Here is a 27,386-nt window from a genome sequence, read left to right as displayed (position 1 = left end):
TCACAGTGCAAATGCAATGATGTGTTTAAGATCCTGTTACCAGACAGAAAGAGTGAGAAAGGCAGCAGGAGCAGCTGTCACCTGCTGAGACATGGCTTTGCAACTTAGTCGGTGTGACACTGAGGACTGTGAAGTGCCTGACAAGAGCAACAAAAGGTCACAGGTATATGCTTCACTAGTGGATCTTGGCACCTTGATCAAAGCACTCTTGGGAAATGGGAAGACTCCTCAGCTTTGCTCCCCTTTGTGTTCTCCTTGTGCTCCCCTTGCTAAGCTTCTGAGCACGAGCTGAGGGCAAGAAGCTGCTGCTGGAGCCAGCAGGTGCCTGGCAGCTGGGGGAGGTTGATGGAGAGAGCAGAACAAAAACCTGAAGCATAAGGTCAAGCATCTACACCTTTTCTCCCAAAATATCAGTTCTTTTCTGCACCACACTAGAAGATCATGAGGCACCACCTAGCCCTCAGCAGCAGTGGGGAGGAGACACTGGAGCCACACTGAGCAACAGGCTGAGAGCTCAGCAGGGCTCACCTCGCAGTGCAATCCCATGGTAATGCCTGTTCCAGACCTAAAGGCTGCCTGAGTCCTAAAGATGAATTAAGAGTGTTCAAGGAAGACTTTAGCTTGGTTTGCAATCCCTTTTCCTTTGCAGGATGCAGCCTCTGCTCTCCTCCTCTCTAGGGATCACTCTGTGTTACTGCATTCAATTCATCACCCCATCTCCATTCGCAATAACTCAATACCAGAGGACCATGCGGACATGGGTGATATATTGTTCCCATTCCGTTCCCATTGCATGGAAATTACATTGTTTAGCAGCACACTGGCCACAAACTGCATCATTTTGTTGGCTCTTGGCCACAGTAATGGTGGCCCACTATGATAAAAGCAGATGCAGCTTCCAGGGAGTGGATACTGCTGATGGCCTGCTGCTCATCTCCAAAGGCAGACAGCTGAAAGAGGTACCGTGGCATCTCATGAAACCCCACATCACACATGGAGAAATGGATGTGGAAGAAAAGGGAAACAGACACATCACCTCTCCTCTGTGGAGGGATTTATTAGACTGAAGGGATTTGGACCACTGCCCTTCCTTGCAGACTTACACAGGCCTCTCATTTGCAAAGGGTCAGATGCTTATGCACTTCTGGCAGGCTGGTTAGCAGCTGCACAAGTAAGGGAACTGGGCACAGAGAGATTAAGGATTGTGACCAGGATACTCAGGGATTCAGCAGTTTGGTCTAGGAGCTAACTGTTCTCATTTGCTCCCATAGCTACATCAGTCTTTCGTAACATACAGTGAGGAACAATCTCTTTGGTGCTCATCCTTGCAATTTCCAGTCCAACAGCCCAGTCACATGTTTACCAGCCTCCCACAAAGGAAATCACAGTACAGAAAACAACATGGCCTAAGAGGGCCTGTTTTCTGTAAGGTATCCAACACAGAATGGCATAGGCTGCCTGGTGCATCCCTATGGTAACACTCACTGCAACAGCTCCTGCCACACAACACCCCAAGAGCCTAGAAAAAGAGTTAATATGAGACGGGGGGGGGGGGGGGTGTGTTCACTCCACTCATGAGCAACCTGATTTGCTGATGGAGAGATCCAGCCCTCAAGGAATAACACAAAGGAGAGAAGTGATGAGCAGGCAATAGGAGACTGAGACAGAAAGCCTCTGTGGTGTTTATTAAAATAGCATCTGCTAGTCACCTCCTTGGCTGTGGTGGCATTTAAGCTGTAAAACAGTGCCTTGAGGCAGAAGCCAGCACTCCTGGTGCAAATGCCTGATTCCCACAGGAGGCTTCCAGCACAGCTTTTGCTGTGGCCTACTCAGCTGCCGGTCTTTCAGACTGCCCCAACACATGGAGCTCCTCAACCTCCTGGAGCCTTGTCTCACATACACACAGCTCTGCAGACCACACTGCCTGCCAGGAAGGGCTGTGGTTTTGCACTGTCTGAAACATCCAGGTGCAGGGAGGAAGGAAACAAGGGGAAGGGGCAGCTGGAGATGCAGGACACTGCTGCTGCAGCAGCAGAGCGAACTACCTCAGCCAGACATGTAGCCAGCCCAGCCATGAGAACTAGCTGGGATTGCCATGCCCCACAGCAAATGTCAGCGCTGCCCTGCCATTAACCCATTAATGCCCATTACAGCAGCCTGGATCCTATAATAGGGAAGGCACAAGGTTTCCCACACAAATTCTTCAACAACAGGTTTCAGGCTACAGAACATGCAATCTGCGATAGATTCCATATTCATCACTTTGAGCCAGTGTTCTGGTTCCAGCCAGGACAGGGTTGATTTCTGCAGTCGCCAGGAAGGGGCAGGGCTAAGACCCAGAGGATGGCATTGCCTGGGGAGAAGGGAAGGGACTATTTTCCAAGGACAAGGGGGTCCTTCCAGTGGAGTGGCTGAAGGAGCCATCAGGTATTGTTTACTGTCACAGGGTTTCCATGTGAATTGTTCCTTTCCTGCACCCTCTCTCATTAGTATTGTTGCTGTTATTGTTTGTTTTCTTATCTCATTGCTGTTTCCTCTACATTGTTCTTATCTCAACCCATGATCTTTACCTTTTATCTTTACCACAGGAGGAAGGGGACAGGAAAGTGAGGGAGCAAGCAAGCAGTGTGTGGTTTGGAGTCTCAATGGGAGCACTAAATTGGAGAGTACCATTCCTAAACCACGATAGCCAGATTCTTCAAAGCGAAGGCTGATCCTTGTGCATTTGCCTTTACCATCTCTCCCCTTGCATGTTCCCTTCTTTCTTGAACAACTAAGCACTTGTAGGATGTTTCATGGTCAGTCTCACCCAAATAAGCCCACTTGCCACAGAAACATATCCACATGGGGGCAGAGCCCAGCAGCAATTTAATGATCTGTTGCAGTACCAAACACCACTTGAACAGGGCAGGAGGAGAAACATTAAATATGATCTCACATCAGGCATGAAAATCCTTCTACAGCTGTAAAAAATAAAGGCCAGAACAGAACATAAACCCATGGTGGGTTTAGTTTTGTGTTGTTTTTAATCTCTACATAACCAGGCAAGCCAAAAGGCTAGTGCAATGCTGGACTAGTGCATGCACACCAACACAGTGAGTAAGGCAGTGTTTCACCATTCACCGCCCATAGATTCTACCCAAAGCACTGGGAGATGTTCCCATCTGCTCCCAAAATAGGAATTTCCTGCTGTATCCCATGCTCCTGAATAGGATGCTCACAACACTGAATAGGATGCTCACAACTCTAATTCATACACCTGAAGAAAGAAAGGGTGAAAAAACAACCTGGTAGCTAATGGCAAAGGGCTCAGAGTCCTATGCCCTGGTGGCCATAGTGCTGCCGGGCAGATACCATTACACCAGTTCCCACACAAAAGGCATGAGTTAGAGACCCAAGGAAGGCAGCTTTTCAGTAGCTTTCAGGGACAACTGCTGTGTCAGAGGTTGAGGAAGGTGGGAAGCAGAGGGGACTTTCAGCCCAGATGCAGTCCCAGCCTAAGATGTTAATTCTCCTGGTGTGTGAGCGCTCTGGGGACGACTTGCCTCAGGGAGGTGACTGGGACCAGCCAGGTCTGTAAATGGATTTCTCAGAGCACCTTGACAAGAAGAAACTTCAGATTCATCTGGCTGAAGACACATGTTGCTTTCCTTCCTATACCTTCCTGCCTAATGCTGCTGGCTGCCAAGCCCAAATGAAGCAGGAAAATGAGGGGGCATGTTTTGGCAAAGAGCAGAAAAAAAAGGAATAACCTGCTTCAATTGTTTGCAGAGAATTAAGGTTACTCAGGGAGCAGCATCATACCTGCCTAGGGAAAAACAAGTATTTGCTCAATGGGGGGATGATACTTTGTTCAAAAACTGAAGAACCATTAAAAAAGTCAGTTCTGTGCTCTATATCTAAGACAGGAATGGATGTGGTATAAGAGCAAGTTTCATCCTGCAGCATGAAAATTGTCTTGCAGTTCCTTGGATTGCATTTCTCAAACCTCTTCTTCTCTCCATGCCCACGATTCCTTCCATAACTAAATCATGTCTTTTATGCAGATACAAGGCTAGCAAAGAAGTAGAAAGCATCCAAGCTGGGAGCCAAAAGCTCTAATGGAAATTCTAACAGAGTTAAAATTCTATCTTTAAATTATTGAAACCCATGATTCTAGTTCCATGTTATATGAATTACTACAGCAGGAATCACCTAAACCAATGGAGGATAAACCATTTCAAGAAGCAGTGCAAATGCAGCAGCACCATGACCTAGGCTGGCTTTGACGTCCAGTAACTCCACGCAACACGGCACCTCTCCTGTCCTGAGTGACCACCAAAGCAGATGGAGCCAAAAGTCATGAACTAAATTAATTTAATGGATATTTTGTGAACATTTATGGACATTTTAAAGACTTTTAACAGGGGTGGTGCATTGACTATGGAAATTATATCTGTGAACTATATCAAAGGATGGGAATGGAAGCAGTGGGTGATGAGGATGCATTGGATTAGTGTGGGATCTGAGCATGACAAACTGCATGGAATAGGGGTGAAGAATGTGCTAGTTTTGCCTGGGATAATTATCTTCATAGTAGCTAGTATGGAGCTATATGTTGGATTTGGGCTGGAAACTGTGTCAATAACACAGGGTTGTTTTCATCATTGCTGAGCAGTGAATGCACAGCATGGTCTTTTCTGCTCCTCATCCCATCCCACCAGCATGGGGGCTGGGAGCGCACAAGAAGTTGGAAGGGGACACAGCTGGGGCAGCTGACATCAACAGACCAAAATGACATTCCATACCCTGCAGCGTCATGCTCAGCATATAAACCTGGGGGAAGAAGGAGGAAAGGGAAACATTTGGAGTTACTGTGTCTTGTCTTCCCAAGTCACTGCAATCCTGGGGCTGGCTCAACACCTGCCTGCCCATGGGAAGAAGTGAACAAATTCCTTGTTTTGCTTTGCTTGTGTGTGCAGCTTTTTCTTTACCTATTAAACTGTCTTTAACTCAATCTACAAATTTTCTCATTTTTATTCTTCCAATTCTCTCCACCTCCCTATAATGGGGAGAGCAAGCAAGCAGCTGCATGGTGCTTAGTTGCTGGCTGGGGTTAAACCACAGCAGAAGGTCAGCCATTAGAGGGGGCTGAACCCTCTGGTGTAGTGCCATCAGATCCAGGTGAGGAGGAGATGCAGTCCCTGGACCCCACACGTGCACACATGTTGTGCAACATGAGATTCAGAACTAGAAGAGACTGAGCCAAGCAGTGCTCTCCCCCGACTCACACCGAGCCCTCAGCAATGTGGGCAGACAAGCACATAAATAGGCAGATGTGAGCAGAGCCTGCAAGGAAGACTTCCACTAGCATTCCTGGGGAACAAACCCTGCCAATGGTGTTATCTCATAAAAGAGAAATACACCATACAAGACATTAAAGAGAACACATAAATACTCATCTACAGGGATGGTGAAGGCAAGCAGGTGCTGTTTTCTGTAGTCCTGAACCAGATAGATCCTGATATGCTTTCTAGGAGAAACATGATGAATCAGTCTTGCACAACAGCAGGGACACCAAGAAGCTGTTATTCTGGGGACCTGTCACAGACGCTGCTGTGCATCCCAGGGACACACTAGGTTTCTATATACACCTTGTATTACTTTCCCAGTAGTTATTTCCAAGCCATACTCCACAATATATGCTACAAAACTTTAATTGGAGGAAACAGTTTGCCTATGTCCTTACAGTAACTCGTGAACACTATCCCTCCCTGTCCCCCCTTCTCTCAGAAGGGGTCACTCCTAGCATTTTCTCCCTACAACCAATGCAAGGCAGCCCCCAACCACCTTCCTGCCTGGTCCTATACCAGCAGTCTCCTCCTGTCAGGTTGCTGCTTGGTGCAGTGCACCACATCCCCCATGGGAGCAAGTACACTACCCGATACCAACTGAGCTCCATCTCCTCAGGACACTAGCAAAGCACAGCTTGCTTACTTTGCTACAAGAACCAACACTGCAGAGGACAAGCAAAACGTTAAGGATAACAGAGACAGTTCAGTTAGTTCCCTCCTACAACCTGTGCCACAGCCCAGGAGGAGAGAGTGGAATGAAAGGGCAACACATTCAAAGCAATGCCAAGGACTTGCAGTTTGACAGCTCTGTTTCGTGAGTCATTGCTCTCTCTGCTAAAGCCCTGGGCACTGGTCACACTTAGGGCAGGGATTGGACCGATTAGCTGGCATGAAAGGCTTAAAATCCTCCACCTAATGGGAGCCAATCACTAGTGCATGTCAAACAAGTGGTACCTTGGATTTTAATTGTCTCCCTCTAGCCTGCATTGCTCAGAAAGCCTGGCACAGCACTTGCTCTACCTGTTGTCCAGAAAGTCATGCTGCAAGCTGGAGGAATGGGTCTCTCCTTCCATTGGAAATGTGGCCAGCAGCCCTCCTGCAGCAGCCAGCACCCTTGCCAGCTGGGCAGAGGAGCCTGCCCTCCACCAACCCTCTTTTCCAGCACCGTAACAAGCCTTCTGCTGACTATAAAAGCAGCATCAGCTCACTCCACAGCCCCAGTAGTGTTAAATACTCTCCTAAATTTTACAAAATGCTGTTGGCATTGTCCCCATGCACATTCCCCTCATGCCATCAACTGCAGGGACCTCTGCCTGACTGCTTTAAAATCTCATAAACTTTCCCACTCTTTCTCAAAGCTGGAGTTACTGCTCTCCCTGGTACTCAGGCTGGCTCCCTTAAAGTTATGGCCAAGTCAAAAATAAACTTGTGGTTTAAAAATTGCACAGATTTAAGATTTAAAGTGATTATTCATTTCTGCCTCCCTACCTCCTTCCTCCCTCTAAGTGTTTCTGTGACCATCACTAAATTAAAGCAAGTATAAACAAGGCTGAGGAGAATTCCAGCCAATTTTAAAAGCTAAAAGCAGCATCTCCCCCATCCTATTACTCCCTCCTACTCTTATCCTTGTATTTTATACAAAGGAAGATTTCGCTTTCTTCCTGCCTTTACTAAACAGATTTTCCAACCTTAGGCTCCCATACTTGGGCAATTAATGGAAAAAAGGCATTGTGATGTCACTCATTAATGTGGAAGCCCAGCATAAACCCTAGGTTTAGAGGTCTTCTCCGTTTCTTACATATTTCCAGATGATGTATTTCAAGACACAACCCTGATGTTTCTGGCCTTCTCAGAGGCAGAGTGGATGCTTATATGCATAAACAAGGGCTTTCCAAAATATCTCCCCACCTCTCCAACCATGACTTTACAACTGTCTCATTGCCATGACAGACAGGCTATACCCCAGACCTGAAGGCTTTGAGACCAGCATGGGGACTGGCAATCAGACCAGGCATCAGACCAGCTGACAACCCAACAGGCACTGGAAGCCCTGAGCCTTGCTAACCTTGTCAGGTTTTTCACCATTGAGATTTATGGCAGCTCTGGACAGCTGCAGGATCTGGATTGCAGGGATGCTGAGACTGTGTTTCCTTGTCTAGATTACTGCTGGAGCAATCATGTAACCGGCAGCCAACAGGGAAGAGCGAGAAAAGGAGCTCCATGTCCCTATGGGACCTTCAGCACAGCTTTGAGTGGAAGCTGGGACTCAGTTGTTGCTCCCAGGGATCTTCTGTCAGACTCTAAGAAAGCATCAGAATCCCGCGACTCCTGTAGCAGGCTCTTAACATAAGAAGCAGGATCCACACTGGCCCCCTCCAGCAGGAGCAAATTGGGGTCAAACAAGGTATGAGTCCAATGTGACCAGGCTGAAAACCACCCATAGAGAGAGCCACCCTCACAGGAAACCTGTTCCTCAGCCAGTGCTGGCAGTACATGGCTAGGCATGAGGCAGAAACCACTTTTGTCCTCTCTCTCCCTCCTCTCTTTAAAAGGTTGCAGCAAGGACAACTTTCTCCTCACTGGGGCAGCTTTGGCCTGTCAGGTCTGTGTGTCCTTCCTGCCGAGGGCATGCAGCAAGCTGCCCCCTTCTCCTTGGCAGGTGAGACTGTTGCAGCACCTAGATCGCTCAGAGAGGGAAGGTGCCCAGCTCAGAGTTTAATCAGGCATTTTTTTTAGCCAGTTACCTGTCTCAAGCTTGATTCCCACTTGAGAAGCACCACCCCACAAACCCCCACGATGGGGCCCCCCTCTGTAGACTGTGCAAATTGGAATACAAATCAGAGAAAAAAGCTTTCCTCTGTTTGAACAAATTGCTATAGATTCACCCCCGTCTCAGGTCAGAGCCCCCGATGGGAAATATTTTCACTGGCTGACTGCTAATAGACTCTGGAGCAGCCACTGGATCAATACCTGAATAAGAAAATTAGCCAAAGCACACAATCTGATTTTGCCTTGTTTTGAATTACAGCAGGTTTGTGTTTATTTCGCTCCCTTTCCCCTCCTTCCCTCTCTAGCACGCTTCCCCTGTCCTTGCTCCCTGGTTACCTATCTATCAAATCTGGTCAGATTTGTGGGAACATAATAAAGTACATGCAGGAAGATGTAATGCCTTTTGAAAAATGTTTACACGCATTAATATTTCCTGGTGAAACTGCAATGCTACCACTCCCTCAGAGAAGATAGTTCAGGAGCAACAGCAAGACTTTCATACACCCTCCTCAAAAAGGCCATATGCATACAATAAAAAAATAAATAAATCTGCAAATTAGGACTGATATTGGGCTGCACACTCCCTCTCAGAAAACTCAAGAGGTCAGTAGCAAGGTTTCAACGTTGGGAATTTAAAATAATAATAGTAATAGTAGAAGTAATAATAATAAACAGCTCAGTCCTTTCCTTTGATGTTGGTAGCAATGAAGATGTGTAACTACACCTGGGCTAGATTTCAGATGCAGAGAGGGTTAGACAAGTCATCTAGAAGTCATCTCGTTCTCTGAAAGACTTCACCAGCAAGGGAGAAAGCAAAGTGATTCCTTTCACAGAGATTCAGAAACTGCTGTGTTTCTGACATCTGAACACATGAACCTTCCCAACTTCCTAATCCTTTTTTGCTAGTTTAGAGTCTATTTCATTTTAATCTGGAAATGGCCCTACAAAAAGGGGAGAGACAGAGAAATAGAACACAGATACTAAGCACATTAAAGAAAAAAAGCTGCCAAACCAACTGTTCAGCTAGGGCACATTGCCCAGATAAAATGCAGTGGGAGTAAAATAATTCCTTCTACTTCCTACCCCAGCATCCCACTCCCCATGCCACCTACAATTGTGTCAAATGAAGAGAGAAAGCACGACAGTCTTAAGCTTCCTGCTCTGGCGTGTCACGCTGTGAAGTAAAGCCACCAACTGGGCACCTATGGAGAACTTGTAGTGTAAAGAAACCCTGGAGCATTTAACGTGAGACAAGGTCCCTCTGTTACATTAGCACACCACAAGTGGCTTTGGACTAAACAGTTTGAGCTGAACCTCACATCATCCTCTTTATAAAGCTCTCCTCAGAAACTGCACATCTTTCTCCCAACCCAGTCACTTACTGCTACACACCAGGGACAGGACTCTCTTCTCTTGACTTGGTGCACAGAACAGGGTGTATGCTGGGCATTCCCTGCTTTCTATTCAAGGAAACTGACTGGGTATCCCAAGGGCAAAATCACTTGTGTGTCTAATAAATATATACATTACATATGCATACACATACACACATGAGTACATATATACAGACACACGCAGCTATTTTACTCTCTGTGATATGTGGCCAATGGGTTTAGTACCCTTTTCCACAGCCTCTAATCCCAAATTTGTTTAATCTTTATGTTACACTCACAGAAGACTACTAAGTATAACTGTCACCAGAGATTATGCTGCACATAATGGAAAATGTACAAATGTCTATCAGCACATCTTCGGTTTCCCTGCTTGTCTGTGTCAGACCACACCAGGAGTGTGTTAATTACAGCATGTTCAACGAAGAACTTTAAAGAGGATAGGCCATAAAGCAATCTTTCTCACAAACACCATGTATCAGGGACCATCTCATTGGAAGAAACTAGAAAAGACATTTTCCAGAAAGCAGCATTTACAGTATGTGATACTGGATCAAGTCCAGTGAGGGACCATTAAAATGGTCAGGCAGGTGGAGCATATGGCATATGAAAAAAAGCTGAGAAAATCTGAGTGGGTTTCTTTGCTTGGTTGGGTTTTTTTCTAAGAAAATGACAAAGGAGGGAAGAAGAACACAGAGTCAGATTCTCCTCAGAGGTGGTTGGTGAAAAGAAGGGCAAAAATCACCAGACAGACTACAGGAAATTCCCATTTCTAAAGACAGAAACTATTTCACCGTGAAGCTGGTCAAACACCAGTAGAGGGTCCCAGAGAGCGTACGGACCCTCTATATTCAGGGAAGCTCAAGATTCAACTGGATGGGGTGCTTAACATCCTGGTGTAACTCCAAAGTTGGCTCTCATGTTAAAGTAGCCCGGCTTTGAGCAGAGGGCTGGACCAGGTGACTGTCCAAAGTTTCCCTCCAACCTTTTCAATGATTCCATGAAGTAACTACACACACAAATCAGATTTCAACTTGGAGATGTGGAAACAAGGTAAAATACAAAACCACAAAGAACTCTCATGGACATCAGACTTACTTGGTTTGGATTGGTTTTTTCTTAATATTTGTTCCATTATTGCAGATGCCATCAGAGATGAACAAGGGTTTTTATGGCTTAGGACCACTAAACCAGGCTGCAGACCAGGCAGTAGGAATTTTTGACTGAGTCCCCAGTTACAATTACTTTGGTACAGATTTTAATCTCTGGACCCTGCTATTTCCCAGAAAAAGGTAAGAGGATTGGAAAGATACCACAAATTAGATGTAAGCTCAGTCCCAAGGAAATGGAACTTTAGGGTTTCTTTTTTCCCTTTAAAAACTAACACATTTTTCCCTCTCCCCTCATATACAGTGTTGATTTTCACCTTTACGAAGTTACTGTACCAATTCCCTCCTTGAGGACTATAAAACCTAGAAAGAGATTCTGGGAAGGTGGCCTCAGAGCTCCCAAAACAATGCAAAATGTCACAGCTTTCCCCAGGCAGGGATTCTAGTGGATTATCAAAAAAGCAGTTTTCCCCATATGGATGAATGCTGCCTTTGCTGTAGTTCGTGCCTACAACCACACTGCTCGACTACGGCACCTGGCTGCTGCCACCTATGGGCATGCATGCTCCTGGGGGAGAGCCACCAAATACTGGAGAGGATGAATAATCACCTGTGAAAGGGGAAGGGAAAAGTCACACTCCTGAGAGATAGTAAGGAAAAATGAAAGATCACTCTACACTTTAGGTAGACGAGAGCTTCATGCAAATCTTTTCTTCAGCAAAAAGGGCTGCAGTTTTCTGTATTCAACCCAACCAACCCAGATGCTGTGGAAGAACTGCAGATTTAGATGTATTACTCATTGGTTACCCAAGACACTGATCCAGCAGCAATGAACACTACGAGCACAAAAGTATCACGAGGAGGCAGCTTCTTTCTCCACCCTGGGAAATTTAGTGTCTGGAGGTTATTCTGTCCTGGAATATGTGGAAGTTGAGTCTTGCCCCCAGCTGACCCCCCACCAGGAAGGGCAGTGCTCCAGAAGACACACAAACTCCCAGAAGCACTCACAGACCTAAAGCCCACATGACTTCTTGGAGAGTGATGAGATGATGGACAACTGATCTGGAAATGTATCTACCCAAGAAAGAGGCTATAAATAAAACTAAAAAATTAAATAAGGGCAAAGACAGCGATAATGTCTGTGATGGGAATATCATGAAATGAATTTGTGTGTGTAAATCTACACACCTGGACAAAGAAAAGGGTGAGGCTGAAAAGATGTCTCAAGGAAGGCAGGATGAGGGAGCACTGGGAGTTTGAAAAGACATTTGACAGGAAAAAAAAAGAAACAGTATAGTTGACTGTAAGTTTTCTCTATCACTCTTGCTCAGAAATGGGAGCAGTGATGACAGCTCACATCAGCAGAGTAAATACAACAGAGATTACTGGTGTGGCTACAGAAGCACCCTGGGAAGACTTTAGACCCGACTCAGTTCACATCTGATCTCACACACAGTTCCCAAGAGACCCGTGACCTGGCCCTTGAACCCAAATTCCCAGCTCCCTGATGAACACCAGACAAGGTTCTCACCCCTTGAATAAGAGGATACATTTAATGTCAAATGTGTACAAATGATTACAAAAATATTAACAGGAAGGAAAGGAGAGACAGACACAGTGGAAAAATCCCTCTGCTCTGGTCAGCAGGGCAATCTAAACACTTTGGGCCAAGGTCTTTCTCAGCTGTTTCTCCAACAGGCGGGGCGCACTCAGCTATGCTAAGCTCTTCGGTCACCATTCCCTCAGTAGGTGCTGAAGATACTCTGTGCTTCTCTGCAAGTGTTCAAAAGCTTTGTGGAAGAGGGCCAGGAAAATACCCCTCACCAGCACCGTGCCTGCTACTTAATCTTATTCATACAAAAAGATCAAACCAAGCTTCCAGCTGCTGTTTGCCTTCACTGTAGTAACTCAGTATAAAGGTATCACTGGCAGCATCTCAATGCCTCTTGGGTTTTCTTTGCTGCTGTTTCAGCAACAGGAATTTCCATTGTATTTGGACATTTGCATGTGGGGAAGCAGGGGAAAAGGGCTTTCTTCAGTTACAGGATTTTGTTGACATACTCATTTTATGTGCAAAAGCATACAGTCAGACTTTCTTTGCAAAGCCCTCTCTTGCAGAGCCAATACGTGTATTTAAAATAAGGGATAATGCATCCCTTTAATACAGCTTTTATTGTTCAAACAAGTATTATTTTAAGCACAGTGAATTCGGGAATAATTCCGTAGGTGAAACAACAGGAGCCGAGGAAAGAGAGAAGGCAGATGGGAAGATGGTGGTGACAATGGGACAAAGACTTCCCCCCAGCAGGCCCTTATCTCCAAAGCCAAGTGAGATCCTGAACAGTAGCTCTATTTATGTCCCTTCCTTCTATCTGCACTTTTTAAGGACACCAGAAAAGTTAGATAACAAACATATGTGACAAAGGCAAGGAAAAAAAACTTCAACCATTGTAATACAATTAAGCAACAGAAAGAAAAAAATCCTCTTATTCCAGCGCAACAATCCTGCAGGAAAGCAAAGAATGGGAAAAATAAAGAGGAAATCCAAATAACTCTTGCCAGCTACCTACAACTCACTTCAAGACAGCAAGCTGCAAGAGAGACAGGCCTGCAATCACCAGGAAAGGATACTCAAGTGGTATCACACATCAGATAAAACAGCCAAAAACTTTTGGGGTAGGAAAGACTGGTTTTCCCACTATTCCAGATTCACCAACAGAAGTGAACGCATGACTTGCTGAGAGTTAAGTTGTAGTTCAAGTATAATAAGAATTACCCCATTCTGGAATAATCACAAACATAATCCAAGTCCTCCAGGGTTTGAAATCAAAGTGCCCAGACACTTTTCAGGCCCAGAGAAACAAGAAATGCCCTACAGAAACAACCATCTTGGAAAGTAGGTCCAAAAAATAGTGACTAGGGAGTTTGGTCTCTCTGGTGGCATGTTACCTGGCTGGCTAAGTCTCCAGGCACTGCACTCTGGTCAGACAAAGCCAGCATACTTTATGAAGAGGGTTCACACTCAAGGATTTTCTGTGTTCCGATCACTGATCTGCTGTCGGGTTCTCCAGCAGCAGCTCACCAAAGGCAGCTCAGGGACTGTCTGAGAGAGTGTCAGTAGTGCAGTGACCACAACAACCAGCCAAAAGATGCTCATCAATGCAGCAAAGCAGAAACTGCCACAAAACGAAAAATGTCTTGAATGAAAATTTAATGGTGATGGGGTGGAAAAAACCAAAAATCAAATACCCTTGAAAACCTGTAAACTACTAAGACAGGATTCCACACAAAAACTGAGGTTGCCTGTCTATGCCCTCTCCTTTCATATCTAGATGAAAACACCTCACTGAAATCAGCAGGTTCATCTTCAAAACCTCTGTCCGAGGCAGACAAATGGCATCACCTTCCATTCACACAAACAGAAGGGCAGAAGAAACAAACAAGTCTTATCTTTTTGTGCAACTTAAGGCAAGTTTATTTGTTGCTGCTGTTTTTGTTTGGGCTTTTTCTACATACTTGGTTTACATTGAAGTCTTTAAAATAAAAATGTCATAAAGAAAGACTGACAGCAACAGGATCCAAGCCATTATGTGCAGCATTTCAGGCCAGCATTTTTACGAGAGCAACAGCTCAGCTGCATTTAACTCCCTTGCTTTAGAATTAAAATGCTATCTACAGGAGTAGCGTAGCATAGCAAAGCCAAAAATCATATCCAGGAAAGTGAATTCTCTAAGAATTCCCCCACTCTCCTTCTAACTTCTTTTTTCCCAGAGGATCTGAAGAAACACAAGCATTTCTCCCAGTCAGGCAGTAGCAAAGGCTTGAGTCAGAGTTTGGCCAGCAGCTCTTGCTGGTGGATCACAGGTACAAGGGCTGCCTGCTCACACCCCCATAGCAGCAAGCACTTCCTCTGGGCTAATGAATAAAAAGTCATACATTTCAGCAAGGTAAGCAGGTGTGACAAAGAACATACAGGAAATCAGATCTTATATCAACAAAAATCCAACTAGCCACACATGCCTCAAAAACTGATTACAATAACTCACTGGATCAGAAAAAAAGGGAGAAATACAATACAGGAAAAATCAGAAGAGTTAGTTCAGCAAATGAACCCCTTAATTACAAACTATCACCCATTTTGCACCACTGTGGGATTTGGACTACAGCCTTGGTGTCACCTACAGTTGTTCACCCACAGACAGCAGCAATGCTCACAGAGTATCTGGGACTGTAAAAAAAAGCATATAGGACTATGTATGAAAATTCTACATTAAGTCTTCTTGGAAGTGCTAAGACTAGCCCCTTTTTATATGACTTTTAATTGCTTTCTGGCAGATGTGCAATCCCGTTCAGGGAAGGCTTCCACCTGATGGGGATGGTGGTTCTCACTTGCTCTTCCCATCTTTCATTTTCAACAGCAACAATGTCACAGGTATTATCATGAGGCCAATGAAAGACAGAAATATTCTCAATCTTCAAATTTACACACACCATCAAAAGCATCTATTTCTTTCCTCTCTCTCTTTTTTTTTTTTTTTTTACATCCAGCAATAGCTAGACACATTTCCTTCTCATTTCCCTGTTACCTCACCAAGCATATCACAAATCCCAGTACTTTTAGCACCTTCCCCTGCTTCCTCCTTCTGCAAAGCTTTTATTTAGGGCTAACAAGCAAAAAGCTCATGAATGTGGTTTCCTTCCCCCAAAATCTTCACTTACTACTTCCTCTAGACTTGCTTTGAGACAATCAAATGCAATTTTTAAAATTAAAATCTGTCTATTAAGTATTAGTTCTTCTGGAGCTTTCCTGCACACTGCCCTACGCAAGGAAATAAAGTTTGTGGTGCTGGGCTTCATTTTTCTTTACTGCTCTTTTAAATGTCTGTATAAAATGCCCCGCTGACCCATCTGAAGCTGAGTGATAAGCAGTTGATCTACTGTGTTTTACTCAACGTCTCTTATCTAAAACCATCTCCTTCAGCAAGCCATATGCTGCAAACATACTTTGAAATGTCTCCATAATAATCCAGGAAGCAGAACTGTTTGTCAAATAGCACACACACTACTGCTGGCCACTTGGAATAACCATCAGCCACAAGTAGGTACATATGCTCATTGTGATCTGCAAAAATCAGCATGGCATCTTTGCCAAGGCTTAGCAAATGCCAGTGTGGTTTCTAGTTTCAATAACTACCATTCACTTTGGCTAATTTCTCCTTCTACGTGGAGTTTCAAGCCTGGTTACCAATCACAAAAACATAAGAAACTGCTCCTTTCAATTTGTGGCAATGATATTCATGCCCCTCACCCAACATCCCAACATGAAAGATTTATGGTATTAATCATGCACATCATAGTAAACAGTCATTCTCTACTGTCGATTGCATTTTTCTGCTGAAATAAGGATGAAAGTCCTAAGCTGCTTATCATTTGACCAGCCAGAAAACAAACTATTATTGTGCTATTTTAACCAAAGCCAGAGCTTAGTTTCTATGGGTAACATCTTCAGATGCAGCTACATGGTTCAGGAGCTTGACTATCCTGTTTTGAAAAACAATTTAGAAACTTAATCACAGCTAAATGCAGTGTTTGTCTATGCAAGGAGTTATTCAGGACTAGCTTTTCAAAATTAAAGATTAATTCTTAGATCTGTTGTTCAGAGGTTGTTTTTCACCACATCAAACTGCATTAAGCCAGTTTGCACTCCTACATCTATGCTTGCTCGAAAAACACCACTGAGCAAGAGCAACCCTGGCATTTGTCTTGCTAGAGTTCACAGCTACAGGACTGCAGTAGCTAAGCTGCTGCAGCACTCAGACTTCAAACTGCACCCAACAAGCCAGTTAGCTGTATTAACACCCAGTGGTACAGCCTGGAGTTGAGTCTGTTTGTGCTGCAATCCAAAAGCAAGCATGAACCTCATGTAGGTGCCCCACAACTTATCTATCAAGCAGTCAAGTGCAGTATGTTGCTGCCAGGAGACCCCAGGAACAGGAGGCTCAGCACACACCTCAAAGCCCACTCAGAATGTTGCATGAGTGGCTGGAGCACAGGCCAGGCCGAGCTGCTACAGCTGTACTGCAATTAGTAACTAAAACTGACAGTTTAAAGAGAGCTCAAGAGTGCACTCACAAGTCACAGTTCCTACTTCTGTGTAGGCATAGTGCATGTGCACTATAAGCTGAATTGTCAAACAAAAATCACTGACATTAAATCCTTTTGGGCTTCATTAGCATTTGGGAAACAAACACTAGAAATTTCTCACTGTCTTCATACTTGTAAGAAAAATAAGAATATGGATTAGCACATACTTTAAATGACAAAACGTGTTGGAATATTCAGATTTATCTTTTGCTTCTTCAAAAGCTGTGTTCTGCTCTGGCATCCAGCCTTATTTTAGAGTCATAGCTCCACCCTTGTTATCACAACTTCTCTCCTTTGTCCCAGACACTGTCCCTCATCATGTACCAATTATATGGTCCCCTGCTTTTCTTTCCATCCCAAATCTTTGCTCCTTCATAGCAAACACAGACTTTTTGTCCTTTCCTCCAGGTACAAGCAACAGTCATTTAATCTCCATTCATGACAGAGGTTTTTCGTAGCAAAAAATACTGCTTCTTTGATCAAGTGCAAAATAATTTAAATTGTTGCAGAATGAGTCAACAGATTCTGAAACTGGTCCTTCTGCAGATCCACACAGCAAAGCTATGTATGTACCCACAATTGAAAGATTTCTTTCTCTCCCAGTGCTGTACAGTAAGATTCAATTTCTAGAAGACCTCCAAGAGATGTCCTAAAATAAATCCTAACCTGTGTACGAAGATGAGCTAAATTAGTAGTGAAAGACAAAACATGGTTGTGTTTTCTTATTAAAAAAGCTTGATTCGGCGATAACTGGATCAAAGCCTGTTTTCAGTGGCTTATGCCTTCTTATTGAGGATGTATTTACCTTGGATCTATCAGCCACAGGGATTGCACTTAATACCAGCTGCACTTTACCAGAGAGAAAAGGATGGTTGAAACTTCGCTGATGTTCGATTCTCCATTCTGCTACGGACAAATCACTTAATCTCCATCTCATTTCCCCACATGCAGAATGGAATAACTGTAGGCAACAGGGGCATTGTAAAGATGGAAGTTCATGGATATTACAGTGATGGGAAACACAAGAAATCCTACATGTGCACTCTGAGAGGGATTTTCAGGGTCTGACAACTGCAGTGGAAATGCCCCCACCAGTTAAATTTTCTTAACACCCCAGCTGGATTCACTTGACTGGCAAGGGAGTTTAGTCTCCCATCCCCAGCTGGCTCTTGCTGCTTAGGTTACTTTTGTGAGCCTCAGTTTCTCACATTTCTGCTATTCTGAGGAATGCTCCAAGTCAGACTAATCCATTTATTAAACTTAGCAAAAGACAGTAATTCTTCACTCTAAATCTACAAATGCCTTTTTTCCACAGTGCAAGGCATGCAAGAAGCACCAGAAGGTGAAAAGGTATTTGTAAGCAAAAGCCATTTTGACACATTTCTCAAACACCTGTCTGAATCATATCTTTGTTTTTCCTTTTTATTTCATCACAAAGGCACACAAGAGATGCACAAGATTCCCATCTGCATTTATTTTAAAACAATTTACACTAATTAGTGAAGGATCATTTCCTTCTGAACAGGAGCAGCAACAGCAAGCAGTTACTCTTGTATTAAATGTCCACCTGCAGACATCCTAAAGCCTTTCTCACAGCTTGACTTTAGCTTTCAATGTTATGTCAGTTCTTCTTTAGACAGCATTTGCTAATTTGTCTTCGGAAACTGCTGTTCTTACTGCACCTTTGTCGATTGCTGTCCTCACCCTGCCATCATTTCCATTTACATAAACTCAGTAAAGTATCTGCATGCCATTTGTCCTACACTACAGTTCACAGTGGAGAGAAACCACAAGCCGCCACATCACCGTCAGAGGGATTTTTAGTTACATCAATGAGATCTTTCCTATGCAAGCTAAAGCAAAGGGATAACAGCCAACACCACGGCCACGAGCAATTTGCAGCACGAGTGAAAAGAGCCACAAGAAAGCAAGAGGCTGGCAAAATCAATAAAAGCTGCTAGAGATCCTTGCTCGCCACCTTGATACACCCTCTCCCTGGGGGTCTGCAGCCGAGCACATCACTGTGACCTGCTCTGAGACCAGTGCTGGTGACTTCAAATCACCGGGTGACTTCAAATCACCAGTGGGCTGTCCCGCCTTATTTGCAACCACTGAAATATATAATTGTGTCTACACGGCTGTTCATTACTAGCACAATACTGAGAACACAGAGTGCTTTACAGAGGCATACAGAGGGAGCATTTTTCTCAGAGGAGTTCAAACATTACTAGAACCATAAAGTGCTCGATACATTTTGGGAATACAGTCACAAGCACACACTGGAGTAACCACACTGTCTAGTCTAGAAGAACAAGTAGAAAATTTAAAGAACTAATCATTTATATCAGTTGTCTCTCTACTTCCCTGGTTAACTTTAGGCATCTCCCTTCTCCAGCCAGGGACCAGAGTATTTGGACATTAAACCTAAAGCTTAATAGTCAGAAGCTGACCTTGGATACAGCGCAGCAAATACACTGGTGCAAAGAACTCCCTGCAGGCAGCCACAATGCTCAAAAGACAATTTTGCTTTAAGCTAGGGCCCCTAAGCCCATGTTTTCCAAGAGCTAAAGCACCGGCATCAATCAAATACTTCTGCTGTGGAACCAAGGCAATAGATATATTGCAGCACTAATGCCCTCATCTGATAATTTTAGGGCCCTGATAGCCAGACCTCACCTTGCTGTCTTTTCTCCCTCTTCCAGAGCAAGGCAACGAGGATTCATCTTCCCTCAAATCTATTCAGATTTCTTTAATCCTTAAATACCTTTTCCTTTTGAGAACCAAAACCAAACAAAATCCTAAACGAACAGCAACAACAACAACAAATCACAATACCACAACTACATAGATACATGAAAGAAAAAAAAGGTTAATGAAGGATATAAGAAACCTGCACTCACTTTATTGTATGATCTTTGGAAACGGACAAGAAGGAACAGAACAGCACTTTCACCAGAAGAGTATTACAAAGAAGAGAGAGGAAAACAAATAGAAAAGGGTAAAAGGGAAGAAAAAAAAAGTGGGGCGGTGGGCTGGGGTGGGCGGGTCATGAAGTGCTTGTGTACAGTGTGACATAGCTTCAGACCCAAAGAGAAACCCGGGAGAGATGCAAAGTGGCACGCAGGCAGTCGGCGCCAAAATCCGGAAGCCGCAGCTCCGTCCCGGGCGCTCGCTGCCACGCTCCGTCCCGAAAGACGGACAGCGGGGTTTCCCGAAGTCCGCCAAGGTGGCCACGGAGAGAATGAGCCGCCATCCGCGTTCCCCGGCCGAGCCGAGCCCGGCCAGCCCGCCCCACGCATGTCCGGCCGGGACAAGGGCGCTCCCACAGCCGGAGTGAGTCCCGAGGAAGTCCCGGCCCCATCTCTCTCTCTCTCTGCGGGAGAAGGGGCGCACCCCGGCACCCCCCGTCGCCGGGGCGGTGCAACGCCTCCCTCTGCCGGGCAGCGGCGGAGCGGCGCGGCCCCGCCGCCCAGATGTGCTCCGCAGGCACAGCTGGAGAGGAGCCAGCCGGCAGCACGGGGAAGGACGGGCAGCTTCCTGCGCCTTTCCCTTGGGCGGGAGGGGAAGCAGGAGCCGCCTGCAGCACCGTGCAGTGCCCGGGCAGAAGTCAGGAAAAGAAATAGGAGTCTAAGCCTTCGTTCCGTGAAACACCTGACAAAAGTCTCTCTGCCTCCCAGCAAGTCCTGTCCTAGCTAACCTGTCGGTAAGCGCCCTTCTCCCACGTGAATTTTGTTGAGCCAAGATCAGCTGATGCCCAGGATCTCCTTTTCCTGGCTCCACTTCTCGACCTCTTTCCCTTAATGCAGCGCTTTTGATTGTCAGTTCCATTAATTTCTTCATCTAAACAGCAAGCGTTTAGCTATAAAACCAAAACTTTTGTTGTTTCTTCAACCACTTCCCCCAGATAAGTAGCAGATGAAAGCTTTTTTCTTTTCAAAGCCAAGTACTTTGGATCCTAGCAGAGTAGAAATCTCACCAGTTAAACATGGGCACAGAGACATGAAACACACAAACTCTCCTCTCTCATTTCTTCACAACACATCACTCTCTCTGGTGAATCCTGAAGGCCTTGCCAGATCAGCATTCTGCTGTGTGGTGTCAGTGCCATACCCCTCCCTTCCTCCACAACCCCAGGAGACACTGCCACATTTTCCCCTTCTGAATTTAAACCTGTGCCACACCAGCAGATGATAATCAGCAAAAGGTGTCTGGGACACCTTGACCGCTTGAAATCTAAAATGTTCTCAGTTTTCTTAATAGTTTCAGTGTACCTAAAATCTGGGCTACCAGCTACAGCCTAAAGAATCACACACTGTATTACCTACAGCATCTCTGAGGACAAACCAACATTATCCACAGCCTGTTTTCTAGAAGGCTCATCTTCCCTACAGCAAAACATAGCGCATTCTGATGACAGAACACAGCAACCCTTCCGCCGAAAAGGTACTAACATCTCACCTATCCTGATGAGAACTTAACTGGTGAACTGTCTCTCCAGAGCTACACAGGCAAACCAGTTGACTGTAGACTTACCTTATGCTGACTAAAGAAGCCTTTTGCATGTAGGGTTAAGGACATTTCCACAGAGGAAGAAACACCTTCCATCCCAAGTAGTCTTTCACTAGTTGAAATGCATCTCTCTCTATTACTTGTGCCAGCACACTGGCATTGGCCAAAAGGCAATTTCCTACCCCCCACCCCCCAACTCTGCCCTCCTCACAACAAGTCGTAGCCACACAGGCATGTTTCTTAGCCATAGACTATGCTTAATGAACCAAGAGAGCACAGTATGTGTGGAGGGAGGGACTGGAAGCCTGAAAATGCACTATTCAAGCAAGCAGAATAGCAGTAACTCATCAAAACACAGGCAAAACAGTAGGGCTTCTGGTTGATGGGAAGTGTCACAAGATCCCTAAGGTACCAGCATGGAAGTCACTTTGTCTTATTCCTTAAAAATAAGAACAGCAGCCTCAGCAGCACAGCACCCCTTACTGCCTTGGCTGAATTGCTGTCTGACTACTGAACCTCCAGGTCCATCTTTTGCTGCATCTTCCATTTATTTGGAGTCACTTCTTATACCTACCTCCCCCTCTCTCAAACTCATCTGAAATACATATACCTATATTTCAAAAACTCCAGTGCAAACCAGACACAGTGATAATTTTAAAAGCTATGCTGCTCATGTCAAATTATTCAACATCTGTCTTCATGTTCCCACAAAAATTAGCATAGGATGGTGGTTTCTGATGACACCTATAGTGAAATATTTTGACTTCATTCAGCAAGTTGCAAACAACCTGTCAAGAGGATAATGTCAGTTTTCTAGTACTGCATATTAAAGTCAATTGAGGGCTTATCTGGTGTATGAAGCTACTGACCTGACCTAAAACTAGAGGCTCTAGTGTCACAGGAGAGTCAATGTGACACATTACAGCTGGAGAACAGCAAGGCATTCTGAAGCACTGGGCTGGATAGATTTAATGCCTTGACCTTAAAGAGCTGTTAAAGACTTATGCAAATCTTGGATCAACCCAGTCCTTTGGTGAGTCTATTTCTATGGCACTCCAGTTAGAAAACTCATTCCTCAAAAGGCTGTATATAGCCTAAGCCACCACAGATTTAAGGGCTGGACAACAAAGATAAATGGTTGAGCACAAAAGATGTGTGAACACATGTGTATGTTTTTATATATATAAATACACACATATATAGTTTGGAGGACCACTGCATTCATACTTCACATTTTCTAGACAGAATCAGCCAAAAAGTGACTCACAGAGCCAGCTCTGCCCCTCCTTTAGCCAGTGATCTGCTCAGCCATTTCTGAGGGCACAGGGTATGCTGAGATGACAGCAAGGTATCTGGAGAGCTCCATGTCTTGGACCCCTGTTCCTGCCGGCAAATCAGCTCTAGGCAGAGGCAGGTGAGAGGGATGGATCCAGGTCACCAGGCTCCAGGTGACATTAGAGTGTCTGTGCCCCAGAAACCGGCAGCAAAAGACATGCACGCACACAGGTTGCAAGACTGTGTGAGGCATACTGCATTGTAAACTCTAGTAAGAGCATTTTTACCTTAGAGATAAAAGGAGCAGGAAACAAATCATGTCATGTGTACATGAAATGAAAAAGTGCAGATGTTTATGGCTTAAACCCAGGATATGTTTTACCATGACACTCCTCCATCACAGACACAAGGAAACAGTCTTCCAGTAGATTTATTTTTTGGCTCTCTATAGTGGCATCTCAGGGGTGATGGTGTCTCTTTAAAGAGAGCGCCTTAACAGGTCATTTATTCCCCACTTCTGAGGCCAGGGCAGGCCCACTCTGCTCTGCAAGTGCTGCACCCCCTCCAGTTTCAAGTGCAGCCCATCCAGGCCCTCTGATCATGGTGCCAGCCTAAACCTTCCTTCTATTTCCTTTCCATCACCCTGTTGTATGCAGCCTCTCATCACACACTGTGATGCCCATTCCTGAAATGCCTTTTCTGCAGGTGAATTTTGAGAGGCAGGGGACAAAACATCCCACTCTTTTATTCCACCTGAAAGGCTGCTGCTGATCAGCTGGACTGTGCTAATTGCAAGACAACCCAGAAGTGTTAATTATATCCTGCACATGGAGCAAGCACAGCAGCAGCACTGTGCACACTCTGAACCAGAGCTACACAAGTCCTGAAATCTACAGAGTGGGAAGCAAGAGGCACACTCTTCCCCTTGAATACCACCCCCACCCCCCCCAGCACCAATCCTCCCCTTTCAGTCTAATTTATAGTCTTAAAAGTCTTAACTCCAAGCCTGAAAGGGCAAGTCCCCTGTCTCCTTACCTCTTCCTTCCTCCTCCCCAATTCTGACATTTTCTACAGATCTGTTACAACTTGCTCCTTATCTTGACCAGCAGCATTAACGCACCAGGATTGAAAGGCACGTGCAGCCCGGGAAATGGACTACCACAAAAGGCTAATAAGAGTTGCTTCTTGGCAGTCTGCTGAATTGCCTTCCCAATCAGGCCAGCCTTGTCTCACTGCAACAAACAAGGCTAAAAGAATGGGATTAGCTAATGAGAAGAGGGTTTCAGACACACTTCAGTCATTACAACAAATGCCAATTTATATAACAAGCCTCTTCAGGTAGCAGGCATAAAGCACCTTGACTCCTAATTAAATTGCACCTCGATTGTAAATGCTCCTTTCCCAGAAACGCCCTTATACACATTTTATTTATACCATTCATCTCAATAAACCTCTCCAACAACTCTGCTCTCCTAGACAGAGGTCTTTTGTGCACATCCATGTGGGTGTATTATTTAAAGGGTACATCACATGGATACTTTATCTTGTTTAATCTGATTTAATCTCAGGAGATTTGCTAAAGCAAAATATATTTATAGACCCATATAGATGCCTCCCCCAATCTGCATTGCCATACATAAATATTCAAAGCAGAAAAACGGATCTGAACCATGACACTTGAGTTCTCATAATTTCTACATTTGGTGCCACGTGAGATCAACATTCACAACACAGAATGGTCAAGTACTGCTTAAAGCTGTGGTGAGAGATTTAGGAAAAATCCAGGTGGGGGGGGTAGTAGGACTAATTTCTAATCCTGCTTTATTTATCCTCGCAAATATAACCATATCAATCCAGCTCTGCTCGACCCATCAGTAACAGCAATCTTGCATCCAAAGAAACAGTGCTGGCTGCACAAGGCATGCAAACAGCACAGGTTAGTGGACTGAAGACAGGATTGGGAAAGACAATATGAAAACTATCAGCCACCATCCAGTGTGCTGATTCCACGAGACACTGCTTTGGGCTGTGCTCAGTGACAGCTGTGTATTAAGGCTCCTGATGTTGGATAGTTTGAAGAGGAAGGGGTGGGGAAAGGAAAGAAGAGACTGGGTTTCCCCTTTGTGTAGTTAAGTAAGAGAACAGATAGAAGTAGTGTACCATTTTGGCTCAAAAGAATGGCTTCATCTTAGTGTATGTCTCTATATGTGCTTTCTTTTGTACACAGTTTCTCCAATCTCTCTGTGAGAGAAAAAGACAAAAACATGAGCAAGTTATTCTGAAGATCTAATTTAGCAGCAACTGTGTCAAATGCAAGTTCACTGAAGTGGATGAAAAAATACATCAGGCAACCTTTTAAAGCACATTTAAGCAAACCTGGTTTTAAGCTCTGTCCCTCTTGCTACAATCCTGAGCTGAGGGGCCATTCTACAGCAACTGACAGCTATTCAGCAGCAAGAACACTAAAGTGAAATAATATAAGTTCGGCTAAAAGCAGATTACCTGTTTTAAAGGAATAAATAACATGCCCTGACCAGGTTTCTGTACCACAAACTCATTCTACTCCTCATCTTTCCAGCCTTCTGAGGGTCATACAATTTTCATCTGGACACGCAGACTGGGAGAAAACACATGTACTGAGAGGAAGAAAGAAAAAAATAAAGGAAGCTAAACGCCCTCTATTTAAAATGGTTATTTTACAAAACAGACCCAAACTCAAATTAACACCCCAGCCCTCAAGGAGAAAGGAGGAATTGTTTCCATTAAAGAAATACATCATTAAAAAGTGACCTACAAAGACTTACCCAGTCAGTGAGACTGAACTGATCTTTGCCAGAGCTCACACAAGAGACTGGCTGCGTGCTGTTAAAAAAAGAGGGAGCGGGGGGGCTGGATTCTCTCACTGGGGTCTCTCTTCAGAGCTCAGAGAGCCTGGCTTGTTAGAGGCAGAGGCATGCCTTCCAGCAGGACTTTACAGCAACGCACAACTGAGTTGTAAGCCAAGATAAAGCCGGCTTGTTATGAGAGACAAGACTTGTGGGTTGCTTTTATTTATTTTTTCCCAGTGTATTGGAAATGCAGATCTTGTAAAGCAAGAATTAAGAGAAGGCTGGGAGAGGGAAAGGGGAACTGCACGGCTGGCTAACGTAAATTCCGGGTGTTTTCTCAGCCTGAGCTTGTGCTCGGCGGTGGCACGGGGTGCCATCCCCCCACCTCTGCCCTCTCACTGAGGGGCTGCGGGAGGCAGACCTCTCATGAGAAGACCATCCGAGCTTACCATTTGCCACCCTGCCTGCAAACAAGGAGAGGAAGTAAGCTCCGTAAACGCAATAATAATAATAGTAAAAGAGGGGGAAAAAATCAACCAGCCCGACATCAGCTCTACCACAGATCACCACCCACCCACCTCCATCACCTTAAGAAGAATATCAGCTGCAAAGTTCCATAGGGTGCAAAATCAGCCTCGCCCCTCCCGGGGCGCCCGGCAGGGCTCGCCGTGGGGAGTGAGGGGGAGCCAGGGCAGGGCGGGCAGCCGGCCCCGCCGGGAAGAGCCGCCCCCCGCGCCAGCAGCGGAGAGCGAGCTGTCCGCGGCAGCAGGGGAAGGAGACCCCCGAAGCTCCGACGCAGAGCCCCGCGGGGCAGCGCCGGCCGCCCTTCTCTCTGCTCGCCGTGCCGGTAGTCCTGCGAGGAAGCAAACCCGCAAGCGCAGCGCGGGGAGGGGATCCTCCATCCTCTCCTTGCCCCAAAGAAAATGCAACTCGGAGGTGCTCCCGGAGCCGCCCCCACCGACATCAGCGTGGCGTCCCCACGCGAGTGGGGAGGCAGGGCCGGGGCCCGTGTCGTTCCCCCAGCAGCAGCCCCGCTGGCGGTCCCTGCGTGCCATGTCGGCGGACTCGTACATGGGAGGCGGCCAGAGGTTACGGCGAGGAATTATGAAGTAGCTACAGGCGCTGGAAGCCCTATTGCTGCATCAATCTCTCCGCTCAGGCTGCGACGAGCTTCGCCGGCATCATTTACTTTCTCCTGCAGGTGCTTTTTAACTTTGATCCCACCGCTGCTGTCTGTGCCCTCGCCCCCATCCCCTCCGCCCTCCTCCGCAAACAGCGACCGTGACAGGTCTCTTACCGTACACCCCTTGTCCCCTGCTGTACACCGGCACCAGAGACAGGAATAAAAACCAGATCATGTCCATCTTCAAGGCAGAGGCTTCATCGCCGGCGAAGAAAAACAGCCAAAACAGCTCAGGCAGCATCCGGCGGGGGAGCAAGGAGCAGCCGAAAGCCTCCCGAAACGCCGCCCCATGCGCCCCGCTCCGCGCCGGGCACCGGCGTCCGTCGGGCGGAGGAAGGGACTCCCCCCCCCCCCCCCCCAATCGGGGCCGCCTAGGGGTAAAATTTAAAATTAAAAAAAAAAAAAAGAAAGAAAGAAAGGAATTAAAAAAGGAGGGAGAGAGTGAGGGAAGGAGGCAGGGAGGGCAGGAACGCGGAGCGCCGCTTCCCGCTTCCCCTCGGCAGGTTGCTCGAGGATCTCCAGGCGAACAGGCAGCCCCACCCGTACTCGGGGTACAGGGAAAGGCCAGCCCGGGAGCACTGGGCCGGCGCCGGGATGGGGCAGGAGTAGGGCTCGGGCCAGCCCAGCACTATCCCCCAGCCCCTGCGGGAAAGGGGGCTCCTTTGTTCAGCGGGAGCTGCCGAGCTCTGCCCGAAGTCCCGCGCTACTCAAAGTGCTGCCAACTGGGGCCAACTTCAGTGAGTCCTCGCCCTCTCTCCTCCTAGCGAGGCTCTGGCCGCAGCCCCAGAAGCGGACGGGGAGAAGGAGAAGGAGGAGGAGAAAAAGGGGGGAAGCGAGGGTGGGGG

At 45.9% G+C, this 27,386-nt stretch overlaps 1 protein-coding gene across 1 annotated transcript in view; it reads right to left on the bottom strand.

Annotated features, from left to right (window-relative positions):
* Positions 1–26,851, bottom strand: part of MDGA1 (MAM domain containing glycosylphosphatidylinositol anchor 1) — a 143,390-nt gene extending 116,539 nt beyond the window's left edge. The window contains exon 1 of the mRNA XM_032684442.1: positions 26,656–26,851. Within this exon, the coding sequence (XP_032540333.1) occupies positions 26,656–26,782 (127 nt within the window). The 5' untranslated portion in view covers positions 26,783–26,851. The remainder of the gene's footprint in view (positions 1–26,655) is intronic.
* Between the last annotated feature and the right edge of the window lie 535 nt (positions 26,852–27,386).

This window comes from Chiroxiphia lanceolata, chromosome 3, assembly GCF_009829145.1.
Source record: "Chiroxiphia lanceolata isolate bChiLan1 chromosome 3, bChiLan1.pri, whole genome shotgun sequence".
NCBI classification, from domain to species: domain Eukaryota; kingdom Metazoa; phylum Chordata; class Aves; order Passeriformes; family Pipridae; genus Chiroxiphia; species Chiroxiphia lanceolata.
This window is presented reverse-complemented; position numbering and strand designations above follow the sequence as displayed.